This window comes from Bactrocera oleae, chromosome 2, assembly GCF_042242935.1.
Source record: "Bactrocera oleae isolate idBacOlea1 chromosome 2, idBacOlea1, whole genome shotgun sequence".
Taxonomy (NCBI): Eukaryota; Metazoa; Arthropoda; class Insecta; order Diptera; family Tephritidae; genus Bactrocera; species Bactrocera oleae.
This window is the reverse complement of record NC_091536.1, coordinates 36,567,774-36,589,459: the sequence shown is the minus strand read 5'-3', so window position 1 is coordinate 36,589,459 and position 21,686 is coordinate 36,567,774. Positions and strand designations below refer to the sequence as shown.

Here is a 21,686-nt window from a genome sequence, read left to right as displayed (position 1 = left end):
AGCTTAATGCCTGTGACAGACATGTGGTAACAATACCATAATAACACAAGTATTATAATATTTTTTTTACTACGTTGATGACACATATCAAAATGTACACTTCTAACTGGATGATAGCGCCAACCGACACTAACGTTTTCACCAAGCTGTGGTTAGGTTACCTACAGATAGCTTGATTATTGTGAGTGCGTGAGGAAAACAGTTTATAAAACTTGAACGTGAACACACAAAAACTGTGAAAACGATATCAGCCATGTATGTGCATTTTTAGACGAGGACTCTTTTTGCCGCTCAAGCCGGTTTTCGTAGATGAATAGACCACATGGAAAGACGAAGGGACCTTTGTGTTGTTCAGCTTGCTGCTACGAAATTCGCCATTCCTTTTCACTTTGAAATTCCTTTCATGGTTGCAACAGCGCTCATTATGTTCGGAAATTTAGGTGTTATTACCCCTTTTTTGTATGTAATATGAATATATGAATGCAAATAGGTATAATAAATAATGATAATGAGCGATAAAGGTGTCCCCGTCTGAACGCCGTCTATGAAGCTGATTTTTCTTGTAGATTTTACAGCTGACAGACAGCTGTCATTTCCTGCTCTGGTTAGAAGCTAACCAAGACTCCTTCTTACGGTAAAGCTTAACAATACTTACGTAACTGATAGATTCTTGATAACCAGATATTGAACCATTTTTCAACATGTTGCTGATAGTGAATGGAACTGGAGGTATTCTGTTATACTTCTCATTGATTAAGTCGGGTTTGTTTATTGTTCTTTTTTTGCCTCTGTTTTTCCACCAAATATTTTTAAATTGAACTAAGTTTGAGTGCAACAATTTCAGATAATTCATTAGTTCATGTTCCTTTTCTGTAATAAAAACAAACCAACTAAATAAAATGTTCCTCAATTCGCTTTACATGCATTCTAAAAAAGGTAATTTATTTATGATGTGGACTGCACAAAATGAAAAAAATGTTGCTACAGGGTATATTAGTTCTGTTCATCTAACGATTGTTCGTACCCCCTAAAGCTAATTGAGATGTAATGGGGTCTTATATATATAAACGATCAGGATGACGAGATGAGTTCCGGTTGTCTGTCTATCCGTGCATGCTGCAACTTGAGTAAAAAATTGAGGTAATAAAACTTTATACACGTGTTCCTTGGTCAAATCGGGAGGACAAGTTCGTAGATGGGCGTAATCGGACCACTGCCATGCCCACAAAATTTAAAATCTTTCAAAGGAGGGGCACCTGCGGTTTGAATAACTTTTAAAAGTGGGCGTGGTCCGTACAATCGTTCACATTCCAGTATACAAATTAAGCACCAATCGATGTTTCGGAATAAAACTTTGCACGAATACTGACTTTGAAGTATACCAGCTTAAAACATAAATTATCCAAATTGAACCAAAACTGTTCAAGCCCTCAGATACCGAACATATGGGCCCCAGTTCTTTTTGAGAACTTTTTATCGAAAATATCGGTCAATCTGTGAGACATATTATAGGAACACAGAGATAATATTTATCTGAGATTGATATGCCCGTGTGCCAAAAAATGAATGGGATCAATAATTTTTTTAGTACCCATATACCTACATTTTCGAATTTCCGGCTGACTTCATACCGCAAATATCAATCAATATGTGAGTTATCTTAATTGTATTGATTAAGCCTGTTTGTCTACTAACGGTACCTCTCTGTGTCTAAAATGAATAAAATCGGGTTAAAATTTGCACTAGCGCTATATAATTAATATGAGGATTTTGAAAGATCCGGTTGGCTTTACTCCTTATTGGTATGGTATATTGTTGATGGTATGTGGGGTACCTCAATGAAACTCAGAGATCATCTTTTTCTGGTAATAATATGTATTAATTCCCAAAATAGACAAAAACGGATCAATAGTACTCCTACCTCCCGAATATCTAATATAAGATTTTCAAACTTCTCATTGGCTTTATGCCGTATACCTATATCGGTCAATATGTAAGATATCTTAACAAAATTAACTGAACGGATAATATACATAATTTAATGCCGAAAATATTGATATTGGTCTACAAATTACCCAAATCCTCATATAGCCCATATAATAATTCTCGTTATTTTAACAAACCGGATTATGTCGGTCAATGTATAAGTTATATATTATATTTATAAAATTAGTTAATTGAAGTAATTTCCCCCGATTTAATCTTTGCAAGTTGCAAGAGTATTAAATGCTCGCTGACACCCGAACTTAGCCCTTCCCTTCTTATTTTTGTTAGTTTCCATTTCGGCTTTTAAAATTATTGTGCCTCAAATAGATTTTCGATAAATTCACCTATATTATTATGAAAAATAGAACTGATTAAGCTAAATCTAATTTTTTATGTTGTTTGAATAGTTCAAATGACAAATTAATATACAATTTTTTCTTTAAAGCGACAAAATTAGTTTTTGTTAAGAAAGACATGCTAGCGCAGGATTGCACCGCAAAGAAACAAAAGAAATTTGTATTTGCATTTGTCATTTAAACCATTTACAATAGTAAAATTGAGTTAAAATAAGCAAAACAAAACTTGGCAGCATTGAAGATAGAAGTTATACGACTCTAATGAGATGCTTCAATTCAACTCGATAATTTTGACCAACCAAACACAGCTTTTGTTATCTGAGAAGTTTTGTGAGAAAACAATACATATGCAACTAAATTTTAAGTTATTATAACTCTTACCCTTTTATTATTTTACTCGAAAGATACAATTTAGACGACAAATTTGTGTTTTTATTCATGTTTTAAATGTATTTAAAGTATTTAGCTAATAAAGTATCAGTCTATGAAATCGAAACTCCACTAAACTTGTATACAAATTTCCAAAAGAAAGTGTGCGCTTTCTTTTTATACCACATTTCGCTCCCTATTTCAGTATAATAAAATTTTAAATTTTCAAATAAATTATCATTTAAAAATGACTAAATACTGTTCTTACAAAAAATTAACTGCAATCTAAAAACAATCTACAAATACAAAAAACCGCAATCAAAACTAAATATACTCAGCATTTCACGGGTCAAAATAATAAGTGTGCAATTACGGTAGTAGGCCTCGCATATTTATTTTATACAAAAAATGTACCGTTATCAAGTTTTTTATTGTAAGTTCTTCATTCTAATATTTTTTACTACCCTCGTGAGGATAGAATATTATTTGCTTTTGGAAATTAGCGTAGAGCACCTCAATTTGACAATGGACAAGCAAACTTCACTAGACGTAAGAAAATTAGTGATAAACTTTATGAAACGAAGAAAATCTTTACTGAAATTGCTTTGATAATTGGAAGAAGTCATAATATAGTCAAAAAAATGATTGATAAGCCAAAAAATTTGCTGAACTAGGAGATCGAACACGTTCGGGTTAGCGAAGGCGACTCAGTAATACAGAAAAGCGATCAATTGTGAGAGGTGCAAAGATAACTTCAACTGTCAGTGCCGTACAAATGTCTGGAGAAGTGTCCAGAGTGTCCTAGTACCAGCACGAATAGGCGAGCATTGCATACTAATGGTTTGTATGGCCGAGTACCGAGAAAAAAACCATTAATCTCTGCACAGAACCAAAAGCGTCGATTAGAATTTGCGGAAAAAGATAAAATTAAGGTCAAAACATTCTGGAATAATGTATTTTTTTCTGACGAAAGCAAGTTCGAAGTTTTCGGGGAAAAAAACACTAAAGTTAGAAAAAATAAGAATTAGGAATTTGAACGCCGGAATTATATGACTTGCTAGAGTTCGACGTTGGTTCAAAAGACATTTGTTCAATTAAACATTCGATATAACCGCAACAGTTCATCAGCACAGTTGCTCGCAGAATTGTAGGTGTTTAAAGAAATCAATTCTATGCATAGTTAAGGAAGCCAGCACAGCAGTAACGTGAAGTTTTTGAACATTCTATAGAAAAAATTCTTCAACACAAATTTTTGTCATTCATATTTCTTACTCATCATTCACTTAGATGTTTAGGTTAGATTCTATGGCTGTTTTTCAAATAGGGCTCGTTCTTTGACTGCTGAAAGAGGTCTTTCCAGAAGCTAGAAGAACTTCTATGGCGACTTGAACACTCTTAGAGATTTTATATTGCTTACCTGCATACTGAAGATTTGAGTTTCGAGGTGTCTTAACCTAACTCGTCTTCTTCACGACTCCTGTGTTGATTTTAAAGAAATTTTGCAATATTCCCCTTTCGTCGCTATTAGTTTGCTATAATACTATTTTTGTTGAGCAATGGTCCACGATTGTTTCGTTAGAGGCATTAGGATAGTGAGTGGTCTTCGTGTACCAATTTGTAGTTCGCCATTTCCCGTGTCTGTAGACTTTTTTTGTATGTTTTTCATTTAAAAGACATTGCTTTAAAAACCGCTTACTTATTTGGCAAACATTTTACCATTGCTAAAATGGATTAAGTTTGGCTAAACTGCCAAAGCCATTGTTTTCAAGAGCTGAGTAGTGGTTATAAATATACAATTGAATACATAATTGATTGCATGCGTCCAAAATATTTCAGGCAGCACGCGTAGGTCAAAAGGAAATCGGTTGACATCGCCCCACACGAGGTAGTTCGGACAATAGAAAGTTCCTTAGAAAAAAGAGAAATTACCCTAGCGGCATTCATTGTCGTGGAAGGTGCATTCAACAACTCTAGTACGGCTGCACTGATATCGGCTTTCGCATCTTTTGACATTAATCAGAACATGCTGGCCTGGTTAAGTCATATGTTAAGCAATAAACAAGCTATATACGATGGGAAAGGAAGGAAGAAAAAAATCGTTCGCCAGATCACGTGTGCCACCCTGCAAACAGGCACCTTATCCCTCTTGCTTGGATTCACCTTGATCAATGAATTAATACTTCTACTCGATAGAGAGAGCTTTATTCTTTTGTACAGGGATGAATCTTAATCGTTTTTTCAAGACGAAAAACTTACTTAAAACGATCAAAAAAGTACCGCATTAAACCCCTGCAACAGATTCAACAGATTCAACGGAACTGCGGTCGCATTAAAAACTACAATAACAAAGGCTCTGGAGGTTATCCTCGCTATCCGGCCAATACATATTCAAGTGATGTATGATGCAATGCTTAATGCATCTTGATTTTGGCCATGGAGTCAGAGTCGGGATCACTGTGGGCATGGTATTATACTCGACCTTGCTAATGAGCTCGGGCTAAATTGGCCATACGAGCGAGAAAAGGAAATCCATGAGAAATTAAACTCAACGTTTTTATTCCCCAGTAAAGAAGAATGGACCAATGGTTCAGCGAACGACAGTTCTAACTGTGAAATCCACATATTCACCGATGGATCAAAGGCTGAAATAGGAACTGGAGCAGGCTTCTTCCGTAGTAATTCATACGCAGAATGTAGCTTCAAACTAAATGATTACAATTCACTCTTTCAGGCAGAAATTGATGGCATAATAGAAGATCCCACGTGGGCTTCTGCTCCGACAAGTCCATAAACCAGCCAAGCGGCAATTATGGCTGTCGGTAGCGCCTATACTAAGTCTCCCTGCGTTAGGTTATGCAAGCAGGCAATAACTAGACACTCAGTATGTAACTTAATTAATATCTTCTGGGTACCCAGTCATATAGGAATAGAAACAAACAAAAAGGCAGACGAGTTCGCAGCTGGGAAGGCAATTGCCCTAAGCTGCCCCATACCATTCAGCTCCATCAAAGGTTGAGTGAAGAAATGGATGCTAGAGAAACAGCTCAAATCTTGGAAGACTAGCAAAGTGCATACCAACAAGGTTACTTTGTAGCACTACTGATGGTGGACAGCCCAAAAAAAAATATTTCAGGGGTCACCACAGGGCGCTGCCTTCAGTTCCCTTTGCGAATATTCTTTTACGGCCTCAATCGAGTCGAAACGGGTTCCACGGAGTTGAGTTGAGTTTTGGAAAGAAAAAAAAGTCGCATGGGGCCAAATTTGCTGAATACGGCGGTTAATCGATAGTATAGAACGAGTTTTTGGTCCTAAAATCGTTGCACACGATGGTCCTTTTGAAAAAAACTCAGTTCTTTTGGAACAAGCCAAGCATTGACGCGTCTCATGCCCAAATTATCGTTCAAAATCAAACAAGCTACTTCACGGCCGATGTTTAGCTTAAGTTCTATCTATCTGGCACTCGTATGATAATTTTCAAGCACGATTTCCTTAATTTTTTTAATATTGATATTATTTTTTTGATATGATATTATCATCAGTGGTAGACGTCGAAGGACGACCGGAAAGAGGCATGTCCTTATCCACCCTTAAAGTCTTTGTACCAGTCGTAGGCTTAGGTTTTCGAAAGATCAGATTTACTATAAGCCTTTTCTAACATTCGCACTGATTCCGCATACGAAATTTGGTTCGAAACACAAAATTTGATGCAAATTCTTTGTTCAATATTTTTTTCCATTGTAAAAATCGCAAAACTCTACTGAGGTCGACTGATTTCAACAGCTGCTGCAAACAAACTGGTTAATAGATCGCGCTCAGCTTTGGCATAGTAATTAAGGACAGTGCCATCAACTTAACAAAAAATAAATTATGAAGAATAATCAGCGCGGGCAGTTAAATGACAATTTCCATAAACTTTCGGGTCACAATGTAAGTATATATTACAAGTAATTATTAGGATGAAGAGACGAGTTGAAATCCGGGTGTCTGTCTGTGCAAGCTGTAACTTAAGTAAAAATTGAGAAATCGTGATGAAACTGAATGAACTTGGTACGCTTGTTCCTTTGTCAAATCGGGAGGACAAGTTCGTATATGGACGTAATCGTACCACTACCACTAATCGAAAACCTACAAAGTGCCTTATCGAAGCACTAAATTACGATACAAAACTGTAATTCGGTACAGGTGATGGCAGTAGTAACAGGCACCTGTGGTCTAAAAACTAAATAAAACCATGCATTTAGAAGAAAACCCATATATCGGTACCTACTCGACCAATTTCTACCATATTCGGTACATAACATTTTTGTATTCCTATGTTACAGTGCGAAAATGAAGGAAATCGGTCCACAACCACGCATACTTCCCATATAACATAATTTTAAGATCTGTATACAAATTAAGCACAAATGAATGTACCGGGATAAAAATTTGCACAAATAGCGTCTTTAAAGTGTGCCAGCTTATGACCAAAAATTAATCAAATCGGACCAAAACTGTTCAAGCCCTCAGGTACCGAATACATGGACCAAAGTTCCTACTGCGAATTCTATATCGAAAATATCAGTCAATCTGTGAGTTATATTATAGCAACTTAGAGAGAATTCTCCTAATATGCCCGTGTGCAAAAATGGGTTGAATTGGAAAAAGAATTTCGAACTTCCGTCTGCCTTTATACCGCAAATATCGGTCAATAGGAAAGTTATCTTAATCAAATTGAAATAGCGTCTTTTTCTAATAACAATGCATCTTTGTGCATAAATTGGATAAAATCAGATGAAAACTTGCCCAAGCCGCCATATAACTAAAATCAGGATTTTAAAACATTCGGTTGACTTTAGTCCATTTATATTGGTAATAGCATGTGAGGTACCATAATGAATCTCAGAGGTCATCTGTTTTGTTATTAATATGTGGTAAAGTAAATAAAAGCTGCTCAATACTATCTCTGATTTACTTAATATACAATTTTTCAAACTTCCGGTTGACTTTATACTGTAAATATCGATCAATATTTAAGATATCTTAATACCTGAGCAATGTCAAAAGTTAGTAAGATCAGCCCAGATTTTTATTGCTGCCTATACACCGTTTATAATGATTTCCGGTATTTCCCCGGATTTGATCCTTCAAGTTGCTAGAGTATGAAATGCTCGGTTACACCTGAACTTAACCCTTTTTTGCTTGTAATTATTGTTTACGTTTATAATCTAAACAATCAGCTAACTAAAAAATAATAATGTCACGAAATTCCACGTAAGACTTTTGCCTATTACAGAACGGTTTCCAAAACGTGCATAAAGTAAAAAAATATTATTTATGATTCTTAGATATGTTTATAGATCCTTTGTCAGTTATATGGGTTAATAACTTTGACTGAAATATTGTAAAAGTTAAAACTTAAAGGACTGATATGTACATATGTATGTAATTGCCGATACTTATGCATTTATTCTTCTATTATTAAATTTTTAAATAGAATATAATAGGTTATGTAGAAACGTTATTGAATGCTCCAGAAATGTCCAGGAATGCTCCAAAAGCGTATTCCTTATATTCAAGCTCCCTTTGGATATTAAATACCTGTGTACGGAATGCTGTCTCTACTAATCTGCTTTTTGTGAGCGCCTGCGATGCACTTTTAAAGTTTTACTAATGCTCCCCGCAGGAAGGAAGTTAAGCTTATAGGTCTAAGCTCTTTAGAGTAGGTGAAAAAACTACCTTAGCCTCTCTCCATCAGTGAGACAAATATCTAAACTTCAGGCATGCTCCAAAAATCGCTTTAAGCCACGGCACGGATAGACAAGCGAATTTTGCAACATGGTTGGAATGATTCCATCTGTAACGGGAGATATGAGTGGGTCCAATGTGCGAATTGCCAGTTTTTATTCTCCGTAGTAATGTATTCCTGAAAGTTGACAGTAGTATTTTCTTCATAGATCGGACTAATCACGGCCTTACAGCCATTAATGTACACACTGACTAGGTCTGCCTGTAGAGATCACAGTTTGAGTTTCGGGATTTAGGCTTATCTCGTGTCTTATCTTTGATTCAGGTCTGATGGAGAAGTAGATGTTCCTGTGGTCAGAGAATAACGGTGTGCTTAGCACCCTCCAGTTCTCTACCATTGCATCTCCACTGGTACAGTGTTTTGTTTGGAACGTTTCTGGAAGTAGCCACGTCGTAACCACCCTTATCTAGGTTAAGAAGAAGCTCAGAATAGACGATCCTACTTTTGTGAAAATTGAAGACCTGAAGTACCTTCAGCCCTCCATTTTGGATCCGTCTTCACCATGATGTCTTTTATGCCGAGATCCTTTTCCACTTCATCTTTCTCCATCTTGTTTTTGTTACCGTTGGGGGTGGCGTTTCTTAAGGTGAAGGAATACGCTGGGAGAGATCTTTTCCCGAGCCTCGCATAGGGAATGTCATCTGCCTTCTTATTGATCTCGAGGATGTAGCTTTGGCCTTCATCCTCATTTGGAGATTTCGCCATGCTCAGTATCATTGTAGTAGTCGCAGCACATGTTCCGGGTCTACCATGCGAGGTACGATGACCTTCGCTTTAGCGGGAATGTTGCTGCTGTTCACCAGCTCCAGTTTTTCGTTTTCCCATAGGTTCGGAAGAGTTCTGACAGCTACCCTCACTCATGTCAGAGACGGGTCAGCGTTGCATTTCAGGATTTTGACTCCGCTAAACCATCTTACTCCATAAAATGACGGCGTGGATGCGTTTGGCTCTGAGTCCATCCTCTAGAAGAGGGCTTCCAATATCTTCATTTCCTCTATTTTCCACTGCTGCTGTGACATCTGCCGTCGCTGCTTTGGACGTTGTCGTGCTTGACGTTTAGCTTCTCGTCTACGTCTCTGCACTTTCTATTTTTCGAGGTTGCCTTTGGTTTACTCTCTGTCGAACGCTGCCTCTTTTCACTGATTCGCAAACGCTGAATGCGAGGCACTGCACCAATTCCGTGTGGCTAAATGTGCCCGACCGTTTTTCACCACCTCTTAGACCCAAGCCCTTCTTTAGGTTGAGCTTGTCCTCGAGTCGGCTACATATCCCGACCGCCTCCTTGAATCGTTTTAAGCCTTCAGCCTTTCTTTGGTTAGCTTTTTCCAGGGCCCTCTCTTGTTGCCAGAGTTGAAGCCCTCAGTCACCTGCTCAGGAGAGCGCAGAAGCACTTCTTCTTTTTTCGTGTTAATGTTTACAGCGTTCTCTCGGTCGATGTTTTCGTGGTCTGTGGTACCAGTGCCCTGTAGAGCTAGGTTGGCAGTAGTATTACAAACACTGCAACCTGCTTCCGTTGCAGTGGTGGTGTGGCCGCCGGCGACACAGCTTGGCAAACCGCTGTGACCACCGGTGGTAGCAACCTCTCCTCCCACCGACGTTTGGGCTGATACACCAGCCCGAGTTTTAACATCGTAGGTCTCTACAAATAGCTTTTTATATTTTTTTTATAACTACCGCAATGCCATTGTATTCCCCATTTACCACTTTCTGAGGTTGCATATAAAGCAGTCCATCATAAGGGATTAATAGGATTAATAGATTAATATTATACACCAGAAACTGAGCGCAATTACAACAATGGAAAGAATTTTAAAACGATAAGGAATACCGATTTGCGTAGAAATGCACTGTTACGAATAAGAACATAAAGCATGTCGCCCGAGCAAGAGCAACTCGTCGCCTCCTCGCCTATAAAACAAAAGTCTTCGTGTGCAAGCTCACAAGAGATTTTTTGCGCATACAGTAAGTATACCAAATACGCGCAGCACAAATTCCTTCAGCATTTCTACCAACGCTGTAATAATAGATGAAATCGAATGATAACCCCGCCCACTCCACATATAACGGTTCTGTGGAAAACTACTAAAAGCACGATAAATAAATAAATAAACATGCCAGGCGCTGCTTACTTTTATGTGAAATACGTATTATTAACAGAAACAGGTGATATCTAAGTTTCATTAAGGTGCCTCACGTATCATCAACAATATGTAAGGAGTAAAGTCAACCGAATGTTTGAAAATCCTGATATTCGTTATAACGGGGCTGGGTCAAGTTTTTTCCCAATTGTATCTATTTTAGGTTCAGAGCTGAATCGTTAGAAAACAAACACGCCCACTCAATTTAATTAAGATAATTCATACATTGGCAAATATATTGGGTATAAAGCCGGAAGTTTGAAAATCTTTCTATTAGGTAGCTAAGGGATATATTGACTCGATTAAACCCATTTTGGACATATAGGCATACTACTTGTATTATCCAGGAAGGATTCTCTCCTAATTTCAATTATATTTCACATTGACCGATATTTTCGGTAAAAAGTCAGCCAAAGGCTTTGGGGTCCATATTTCCGGTATCTGAGGGCTTGAATAGTTATGGTCCGATTTTTTCAGTTTTTAGACTTGCTATTCGTTCTATCCCGATACATTAATTGATTTGGATAAATGGGTTTTAAAATTGTCATATATAGGAAGCAGGTGTGGTTGCAAACCGATTCCGCCCTTTCTCGCACAATTATCTTATATACTAAATTTGGTATAATAGGTCCGGAGATGTGTGATTTCACCTAAAGTGAGGCGGTGCCACGCCCGTTGTCCAATTTTGACACCTGCTCCAATGAATCTTGTGCAATCCTCGAGGTAAAATTGAATGTCAATGACGGATTTAGTTATTGACTTATCGCTTTTCAAGAAGTTTTTAACAAAACCGTTATATAAGGTGTTATCATCCGCTTTCACTTATTTTCAATGTGCAAATTTTATGTTATTAATATAATTATTTATATATACAAGTATATTTATTATTTATATCTTGAATGGTGTCTGAAATATACACATTAAATTTTTTAGGGGCATGGCCACGCCGCCTGCCAGACGGAGTCGGTTAAATGCGACGCCAACTAAATACCATTAATCGAAAACGTATAAATTGCCACAACTACGCTCTATTTTAGCACAACAAATCGTATTAGGGAGCATAGATGCCGGTCTGAAAATCTTAAAAAAAAGGCTGTACCTCCTAAATCACTCAAGCTATATCAACCAAATTTACAGAGGTCAAATCGGATGATATCTCCGCCCACTCCCCATATAACTTTTTTGTTGAAAACTAATAAAAGTGCAATAACTCAGTATCAAAAATGCCAGATTCAAAATTATCAAAATTCGTTCCAATTGTGCAAACGTCATTATCTTTCCAGCAAATAAATAGTATTTCCTTGTTTTTGTCAATCCTATAATCGAATACAGCAAGAGGTTCTTTTTCATATCCTTACAAGATAGATTTGGATATTTTTTGTTTCTATTCTCTCTTACAGTGGCTCTATATCCCATAGAATTCAAGTCAAGGAGCAGAACATAATTTGTAAACAAAAAAAATTATCAAAATACACAATGTGTTATTTTGGCTCTGCGTTGGTATTTTACTCAGCAAATATTTCACCTTTCTGGAACCCAATGGATCAAAATATGGAGTAGTCGATTTCCCACAATAGACATCAAAAGCTACTAACAGCCCAATTACGATAGCCAAAACGCCTGGGTTTTCCCTTTATGAACTGTTTAGCAGGGTGACGTCCATAATACTTAACCATCGACTCGTCTATCGATAAATCTTGATGGAAAACTACCCATTGACAGAAGTTCTTTTCAAGTATTTCAAAAAATGGTCTCATCTTGAACATCCTATCAGATGTGGACGATGCCTCAGATCATTACCAGCAAAATAAAAATTCCTTTTGATTTTTAAATAACGATTTCTTGACATACAATAACCATAGAAACAGTTGGCACGCCAAGATCCTCATCAAAACTCAAATAAAACCTTTCTCGTGGCAATTAGTGATAGCCTGACAATATCAGGATGCCCAGAAAACGCTTCAAGTCATTAGGATTCAATGAAAAGTCGTTTCTGTTATATAGTGCAGCGTATAACGTACTGTTACAAATAATTAGGTCAAAAACTTCGTTATGAAAAAGCGATTCGAAAATTTGAACAGGATATTTATCACTCAGTATTTCCCTGATCTTAGCTCGTCGTTCTTGGATAGCTATAGATTATAATACCGAGAAAGAAAAGGAAGGAATGGGAACACATATTCTTATCACCGGTAAATCAGATGGATTAGATTGAAAATTTTTAGTTATTTTTTTCGGTGGCTGATAGGTAGAAGCTGTAGCGACTAGGGGCTCCTCATCGCAATTTTCATAATCAGAACCCATCACCACTCGTGAATACTCGTCGCTGAGCCATTTCGTAAAATATGTATGTTAACTGAAAGTATATAAAATGTACATATATATTGATGATAACATAAAGTCCATTACATTTGCACAAAAAAAAACAAAACTTTATTTGGTAAATCAATATAACCTTTATTTATAACTAAATATATATATTATACTATACTAAGTAAATACAAAAGTATTGAAAAACCAAGACTTACCCGAGGAGTACGGCGGGCGCTAATGAGTTAAACGCCAATAATGTTACCTAAGGTAAAAATATTACATAAAAATTCCTTACATAGCGTCCGCAGCGAATACTATTGATTATAGAACCAAATAATGTAATACGACTTTGCAGAACATACAATCATCTACAAAAAATGACGCGGCAGCATATGTCTAACTATTATTTTTTTTTGAAAATGAGATTTTAAACAGCGAATTTCAAATTTTTAGATGTGATCGACTGAACAGAATCGGTGGAGGTGTTCTATTTGCCGTGCATTCCTCTATCCCATCTGAAAATATTCTTGTTCCAGGGACCGACTCATTTGAATTTAAATGTATTAGAGTATACGTTAATAGTTGCTTTATTTATTTAACCCTATCTTATATACCACCCCATTCCGACTTATCTGTATACATGCAGCATGCTTCTTTAATAAATAGTGCTACCTCGATGGCAAATAATGCAGATTCAATAATTGTATTAGGTGATTTCAATTTACCGTGTGCTTCGTGGAAACCTTTCGATGACTATATCGTGCCGATTTGCAATCGATCATGTTTTAATGAGTTTTTCCAAAAAATGTCCGAGTTGGGTCTGAACCAAATTAATTTGATTCCGAATAAATTTGGTAAATGCTTAGATTTAGTATACGTTGATACCTCTGCAAAGTGTTCCGTTATTCAGAGTAATCCTCTTGTTCTACCAGAGGACTCATATCATCCTGCATTGGAAATATCTGTCGAAATCTCAGGCATTGTACGGGATAATAATCCTCAAACTTCGTGCTTCTGTACTCGGTTTAACTTTGCAAAAGCTAATTTTAAAAAGTTAAATACAGAACTTTCTAAAATAACATGGCCTAATTATAATGGTGACATTGAATTGAGTGTCTCTCATTTTAATAACATTATTATGAAATTATTTGAAAAGTATGTTCCAATAGTAATTGTTAATAAAAGCAAAAGTATAAGTCCGTGGTTTTCGAAAGAGTTATATAAATTGAAAAACAGAAAAACTCGAGCCTTTAAACATTTTAAAAAAACCGGTTCACTTGTCGACTATTCTAAATATTCTCTATTGCGTCGACAATATTTTGACCTAAACAAAAAATGTTATAAGAATTACTTAAATAATGTAAAAAAAAATATTGTAAGTAATCCAAAATCGTTTTATGATTTCGTCAACTCCAAACGCAGGATTTCCAAATTTCCGTCCGCAATGAAATACAAATCTATCATTTCAAGTGACAATGATATTATATCCAATATGTTTGCAGAATTTTTCAAGTCAAACTACTGTAATAATTCTTCCAAAACTTTTTCTTATCAGCAAGTGCTGTGTTCGAATACTTTAATTAACGCTCCAATTATTTCTGAAGAAGACATCCTATTTAATTTAAATAAGTTAAAACCATCTTTTAGTTATGGCCCAGACATGATACCCTCATGCTTCCTAAAAAATAGTGCCAAATATATTTACCTGCCTTTGACAAGGATATTTAATTCCTCTCTTAAACACGGTATATTTCCTGCAATATGGAAACAGTCATTTATAATCCCTTTGCATAAAGGTGGATTTAGATCCAACATTGAAAACTATAGAGGTATCGCAAAACTATCAGTTATACCTAAACTTTTTGAAGCTATCATCACTGACCATATAACCTTTTCGATTTCTCCGTTAATTTCCTCATCTCAGCATGGATTTCGTAAAGGGAATTCGACTATAACAAACTTACTTGAATTTGTAAACCACGTATCATTGGGTTTTAGGGAACATAAGCATACGGATGTTATATACACAGACTTTAGCAAGGCTTTCGATAAAGTAAATATCTCGATTCTCATACATAAACTTGATCTGCTGGGCTTTCAGCCAAGATTCCTTCAATGGGTATCTTCCTATCTTTATAATAGAACACAACGAGTGATATTTGAGGATACACCTTCAGATACAATTAATGTTTCTTCAGGTGTTCCGCAAGGTAGTCATCTTGGCCCGATTCTGTTCTTGTTGTTTATTAACGATATCTCTTCAGTAATAGAATTCTCAAAAATTTTATTATACGCTGACGACGTAAAGCCTTTTAAATCATACACTTCAACTGAGGAAAGGTGTCTGTTGCAAACAGACTTAAACAATTTGGTTGCATGGTGTGATAGAATGATTTGTTTCTGTAGCTGAGCAGTTTTAGATCTCAACACTTAAAAAACTCTCTTGCCTTTTCTGACTCGGCTAATTCCGCACGTATGCGGATTGCGCCCCTCGCGTCGGTTGGGCGGGATTAGGGTAATCGTTGGGTTTATTATACTATATTATAGTTACGTCACAACAAGTGTACTTTTATTTAAAAAAAAATTAATTAAAATGATGCCCCTATAAAATTTCTTTTTTTTCTTGGTGTTGTGGCTTATCAAAATAAATTACTTAGTATTCAAGACTGATTCAATACCTTTATATCACTTTTTGATTTATTCGATTCGGACGTTCCATTCGAATGATATAACGAATTTAAAAATGTAAGTATTAGAAAAAAGTCGAGTGGTTGCGGCTCATCCGGCTCGAGTAGGCTGAAAAATAATATGCGAAGTACTTGCATGCGTCATTGGGCACGGGAGGGGAGATAATGTCAAGAAATAAAGTGCAGCCCGGCTCACTCGCGCAGTTGGCTAGCTAAGAAGCGGTTGCTACTAGTTGAATATAATTTGAGTAATGCAAACGTTAATGCTTAGTGTAGACTAAGCCTAGCCCCAATATACCCGATGTATTGATCTCTGCGATTATCCTTATATTAGGTATTTGGGGGTTGGGGAAGTATTGACCTGATTTTATCCAAATTAGGCATAAGGACACATTAGTATCGTGAAAATTTATTATTTGAACTTCTGTAATATATTTATTTTACAGATTAAACGATATTTTCGATAAAAAGCCAACCATGTGCACCTTTGGCAAATCTTTGAAGGCAATATTTGTGCAAAGTTAAATTCCGATAATTTCATAGGTGGGTGATTTATATACATAATCTAATGTTAGAGAATCATATGGAATTAAAAAATGTTGTATATGGAAAGTGAGCGTGGTTGTATTCCGATTTCATCCAATTTACACTGGAACATAATCAGTATAATTTTATGTACCAAATTTAACTAAATTATTTAAGTGCATCTATTTATATTTACATACATGCACTTGTATTCAAAATACTATAAAATTATAATACATTTTCCCATTTAACAGGTTAAAATATGGTTTCAAAATCACAGGTATAAATGCAAGCGTCAAGCAAAGGAAAAGGCGATGGCAGAACAAAGCCAACAAAACCAGGTGCGTAATGTTCCTTAAGTTAGAATTTAATTATTTACTAATTATTTTAATTAATCGACCAGCACAAAACTGTAGATGTAAAGGAAACTTCAGTTTGACTAGTTTTTGAAGATAAAAACAGAAGTAATGAATGAATCATTGTAAAAAACTATCACGTCGTTTATATAAATCGTTAGTTTAGACACTTGTGCAGATTTTCAGTAAGTTCTATTTTGTGTATTCACAGTGCTTACGGCTCAGGGCATGAATAATAAAATAAACACGCAAGCATGAGCTATGTTCTGGCGCAATCTCGTAGAGTAGCGTCTCGTAACGTGTAAGGATTAAAAGAGAGTGAAATATTCATAAGGGACAACAAATATTTATTATGTGTATATAAGAAAGGTAAAGGTGCAACCGAAAATTATATACATCATTCTTTATTAGACATAAATTCTCAATCGGCGTTTATGGGAACTATGGGAAAGTGAGGATCGAAATCATCTATACTAGGTTCAGGATCTGGTAATCAAAATCAGGATATATCGGGGCACTTTGCCTAGAAGTACTAAACCGATTTTATCCATTTTTAGAATCACATCACATTATTATCTAAAGCTTAATAACTATTACTATCTTGAGTCAAAAAATCATACGGACTCCAAAGTTCCTCAGAGTTGGGTATTAAACGTTTGAGTTTGATGACAGCTTAATTTGGTACATAATATGCGTTCGTTTTCTCCACCTAATGATACTATACTTTTATCATATGGCCGAGTTCCAAAAATATTCGTTTATAAATTTATCGTATTGATATAATCTCTCATTTCTATGATGTTTTTAGTAGGAGTTTTAGTAGGAATACTAAATAACGCCCTGTTGAATGTGTAGGGGTATTTTAAGTTCGTCACAAAGTTTGTAACACCAAGAAGGAAACTTCGGAGATTCTATTGTATAAGATATACTTATGTATATATGAATGATCAGCGTGACGAGCTGAGTCGATTTAAACATGTCCGTTTGTCTGTTTGTATATACGCGAACTAGTCCCCTAGCTTTTGGGTTATCGGCCTGAAATGTTTCACACGTCCGTTTCTCACCAAGAAGCTGCTCATTTATCGGAATCGCTTTAACATATACTAGCCACACAAACTGAACGATCGGAATTAGTTGCTTTCAGTGAAAACTTTTTTATTTGACAAAATATCTTCACAAAATTTAGCATGGGCTATTGTCTAAGGCATTAATGGATTCTTCGAAGAAATTGTTCAGATCGGATCACTATAGCATATAGATGCTATATAAAGTAACTTCGATCGGAATAAAGTGCTTGTATGGAATCTTTTGTATTTTTAGCCTCAGCAATCAAAGTTAACGTTTTTGTGTTTAACTGAAGCATTTGCTGGCACAAATTTGAGCAAATGGATGATAACCCCACCCACTTTCCATATAACGCTAAGTTGAAATTTACTAAATATTCCATCTCGATAACTCGCTAAATAAATATTCCACCTTCATTAAATTTCATCGCCAAGATGGTACAGGAAGACTTTATAGGCACTTGTATCAAAATTGGAGCATGGTTCAATACCTATCCTAGCCCCCAGTATGCCTTCGACCTATAATATAAATTAATAAGACACTAGATACGATTTTTATCCATTTATAATTTGTAGAATAGCTAATACTGAATTACTTGCCTTTTTTATATAAGATTATGTCAATACTCGTTTTAATATAGTTTTGCCTACACCTGAAAGTATTTCTCAAGCTTTGATCATTGAAAATTGCGAAAGTTCTCAAAAAAATTTTGCTTACGATTTTTGCACGCAATGTGCCCATTTAAATAAAAGTTATTCAATTTCTAATTTTCAAACAACTTTTAATACAACATTACAAATAATAAAAAGCAATTAAAGATAAAATATATTTTCATTTACAGACTTCTAGTTCACCCAGACGTGTAGCAGTACCAGTTCTCGTAAAGGATGGTAAGCCATGTTCGGGTAATAGCAGTACACCACTATCTCAACAGGCTTGTACCGCTAGTAATACAAGTAATACCAGTAATAACAACACTAACATAAATGAGAATATCGCTACCACGGAAGTTAATAACAGCATCACTGGTGGCTTAAATCTTATAACGGGTGAAACTACAAACTCCCATTCACCAGATACATCAAACTCCCTTATTGCTAGCTATAATGGGACGATTGGAAGCCACAATCAAATTCAACAGCAATCATGCAATAATTCATTAATGTCAAACAGTTTAGCCATGGCATATCGCAATCAAAATAACTTTATTTCAAACGGACATCAGCAACAGTGCACGGGTTACTTGCCTCTACAAGGTAGAGCGTGGTAAAGGGCGAAAAAAATTAAACAATAATAAATAGTTCACGAACAAGAATGCAAAACATAAAAAATGTCGCTAGTAAACTCCGCATTTAAAAGAGGTGTCCACTAAATTCACGTAAAGGCGCATGTAAATTTTACCGCAGTCGCATTTAACACTGATAAATTAATGATTTTTGTACATGTTACGCTACTAGCATATATATGCAAATAAATATCAGTTTTATAGAATTATGGTCTTAGCCCGTATAAAGCAAATTGATATACAAATAGTTTTTCTACTCTTAATTGTTTAGTAAAGCTTAAAGGATAAATGTACATACATGCATATACACCTAAATTAGTATTAGGGTGGACCAAAACAAAATCCTGTGATACCGTGAAAATACGATGCGTAATGACCACAAAAACTGCTGGTATTAATAAGAGGCGCATTGTAATTTTTGATTTCCCATATAAATAACACAGGAATATTTTTTTATTTTATTGGGATGTTTGATGCAAAGTAAAAATGAAAACTTATTTTTGTAGAGAGTTTAACGGTCTACAAAAAATGTCCGGAATCAAATTTAGCTAAGTCTACTTGTTCAAAAGTTATTTTAAGTCAAAGTCCATTCTAAAATTGTAAAAGACAATTTTTACAATATTTACGTTATTTTTCGAAGTAGTACCTCAAAATCATATATATTCTTTATTACATTTAGCAAATATTTTGATAAATTAAGTTTGTTAATAAGCTGCTTTCTTTTATTTCCGATTGAAGCAAGTTCTTGGTGTATTGCCATTTTCAACTCTTTTGCGGTAGTAAACTGGCGTCCATTTTTAAAAGCTCTAGCAAATATTCCCCACAGATCCTCGACTGGACTGGAAAAACCTTTTATTAAGAGCTTCCTGTGTTATTTTTCTATTAATATTGTATTAATATAAAGATATAAAGAGCTCAAATTTTACCAGCATTTTTTGTGGTCTTTTCGTACAGTAATTTCACGGTAATTAGGGAAATATTAATAATAAAGCTTTTCTGGACCACCCCAATGAGTATGAGTTAAAACAAGTGAGGGAAAGCTGATTGCGATCAAAACCAAACACTAGCAATACTTGTAGTGCAACACTGTAATATACATATAAAAACCCATGTGTAAAATAATGATCTATTGAATTTTGAATATATGTAGTATGTAACGTTTTTTAAGGTTTCAAATGATAATTATTTAATGATTTATTTTCTAAAGAAATAAACGACAAAAGTTATTCATATTTATTCGCTTTAACGTTAGGTCAAAATAGTGATCGATTTTTTTATTTCCGAAATTATTGGTAATATTTGGTCGAGTTTTCATGAAATCTTTGATTAATATTTTATCCATGGAATTTAACATGTTCAAATTGTTTTGCTTATTGTGATAATACTTACATCTTGTGAAAAGTACATGACAGCTTTTCTCGTACCACAAACTTTATTGGTCCTAAATAAAAAATAAAACTTCGTCAGTTTTTCGAAATTCGAAAAATTTTGAAAGTTATTGCTATAGGTATATATTTTAATTAACAGGTACGATTGTGAGTGAAAATGTCCTGCTTCATTTGATACTACGAATTTTTGCAAAAAACAATGTTTGTAAAAAATACAAACAATTTATTTTAATATTATTTATTCGAAGAAGTGAACAATTTATTCCTTAACTTTTAATCAAGTGAATGTTTTCTTTTCTTTTTGAGTATGGTTCTTCATTAAATAATAAATAATACGGTATAAAATTTGTTTAAAGAAAATGACCGGAGCACTATAGCTGCCATACAAACTTACTTAACTACTTAATTTGACAAAACATCTGTATGAAAAATGCAAACGCATTTATATAATATTATATTTGTGTTCAGTGACACTGTCATTTTATGGAATTCATTCCTGGTGCACTAAATTATACAGTATAATGATACAATATTAGCTTTTTGTTGCTGCAGAGTATAATAGCTGTGTTCACCTGGCGGTTGTTTGTATCACCTAAAAATAATCGAGTCATATAAAGGCTTATATATGTATGTGAATATAAACTAAAAATTTAGATATCTTAATGAAACTTGATATACGTGTTTTTTGGCAGAAAATAAAAGACGAGTACGTAGCGTATGGACTACTGCCACTCCCACAAAACGCCAGTAATCGAAAGCCCTAAAAAGCGCTGACTAAGCCGCAAATTAAGATACAAAATTGTAATTTGGCACAACAAATCGCAATAGCGAGAACACCTGTGGTTTGAGAATTTTTAAAAAGTGGGTGTGGCTCCGCCCCTAATAAGGGGTTAAATGGGTTATACGGCTTCAAATTAAATACATTTTTATTGTCTTATTGAATTTTATAACATCTCTAAAATATTGTGCTAAATTCTATAGTTGATCGGAGTAATAGTTTTGTAGATACAGACATGAACAGTTGCGCACTCGAGGTCCGCTATACATAGATTGCCTTTTATACTTCGGGGTTTGGCAACCCTAGTGTTGCAATTTGGCAACTGAGAACTTTATCATAAACTCTGACATTTTTGATGTTATTCTTAATCAGAACGACATACGAGCTCTATTTGTGTTGTTAAAGTATTCATATCGGCCACATAATTGGATTAAAACGCGATACAATTAATATTGCATGAACATTTGATTGTAAAAAAAATTGTTCTCGGTGGAGCCCACACAATTTGCCAACCTCTCAATAGAAGGCTCGTGTCCATTGCTCAAGAGACATGTTAAAAAAAATTACTATAGCAATGCTTCAAAACACGTCTATGGCATCGTGACCGGTGATAGATCGTAGATTCATGCGTATTTCCAAGCAAATCGTAGTC

At 35.2% G+C, this 21,686-nt stretch overlaps 1 protein-coding gene and 1 pseudogene across 4 annotated transcripts in view; one reads left to right on the top strand and one right to left on the bottom strand.

Annotated features, from left to right (window-relative positions):
- scro (scarecrow) overlaps positions 1-20,100 on the top strand; it is a 95,252-nt gene extending 75,152 nt beyond the window's left edge. For all 4 annotated transcript variants that reach the window (XM_036356767.2, XM_036356766.2, XM_036356761.2 and 1 more), the window contains exons 6-7: positions 16,417-16,503; positions 18,425-20,100. In XM_036356767.2, coding sequence (XP_036212660.1) covers positions 16,417-16,503; positions 18,425-18,853 — 516 coding nt within the window. In that variant the 3' untranslated portion in view covers positions 18,854-20,100. The remainder of the gene's footprint in view (positions 1-16,416; positions 16,504-18,424) is intronic.
- On the bottom strand, positions 8,997-10,372 carry LOC138855839 (uncharacterized; annotated as a pseudogene).
- Positions 20,101-21,686: the final 1,586 nt, after the last annotated feature.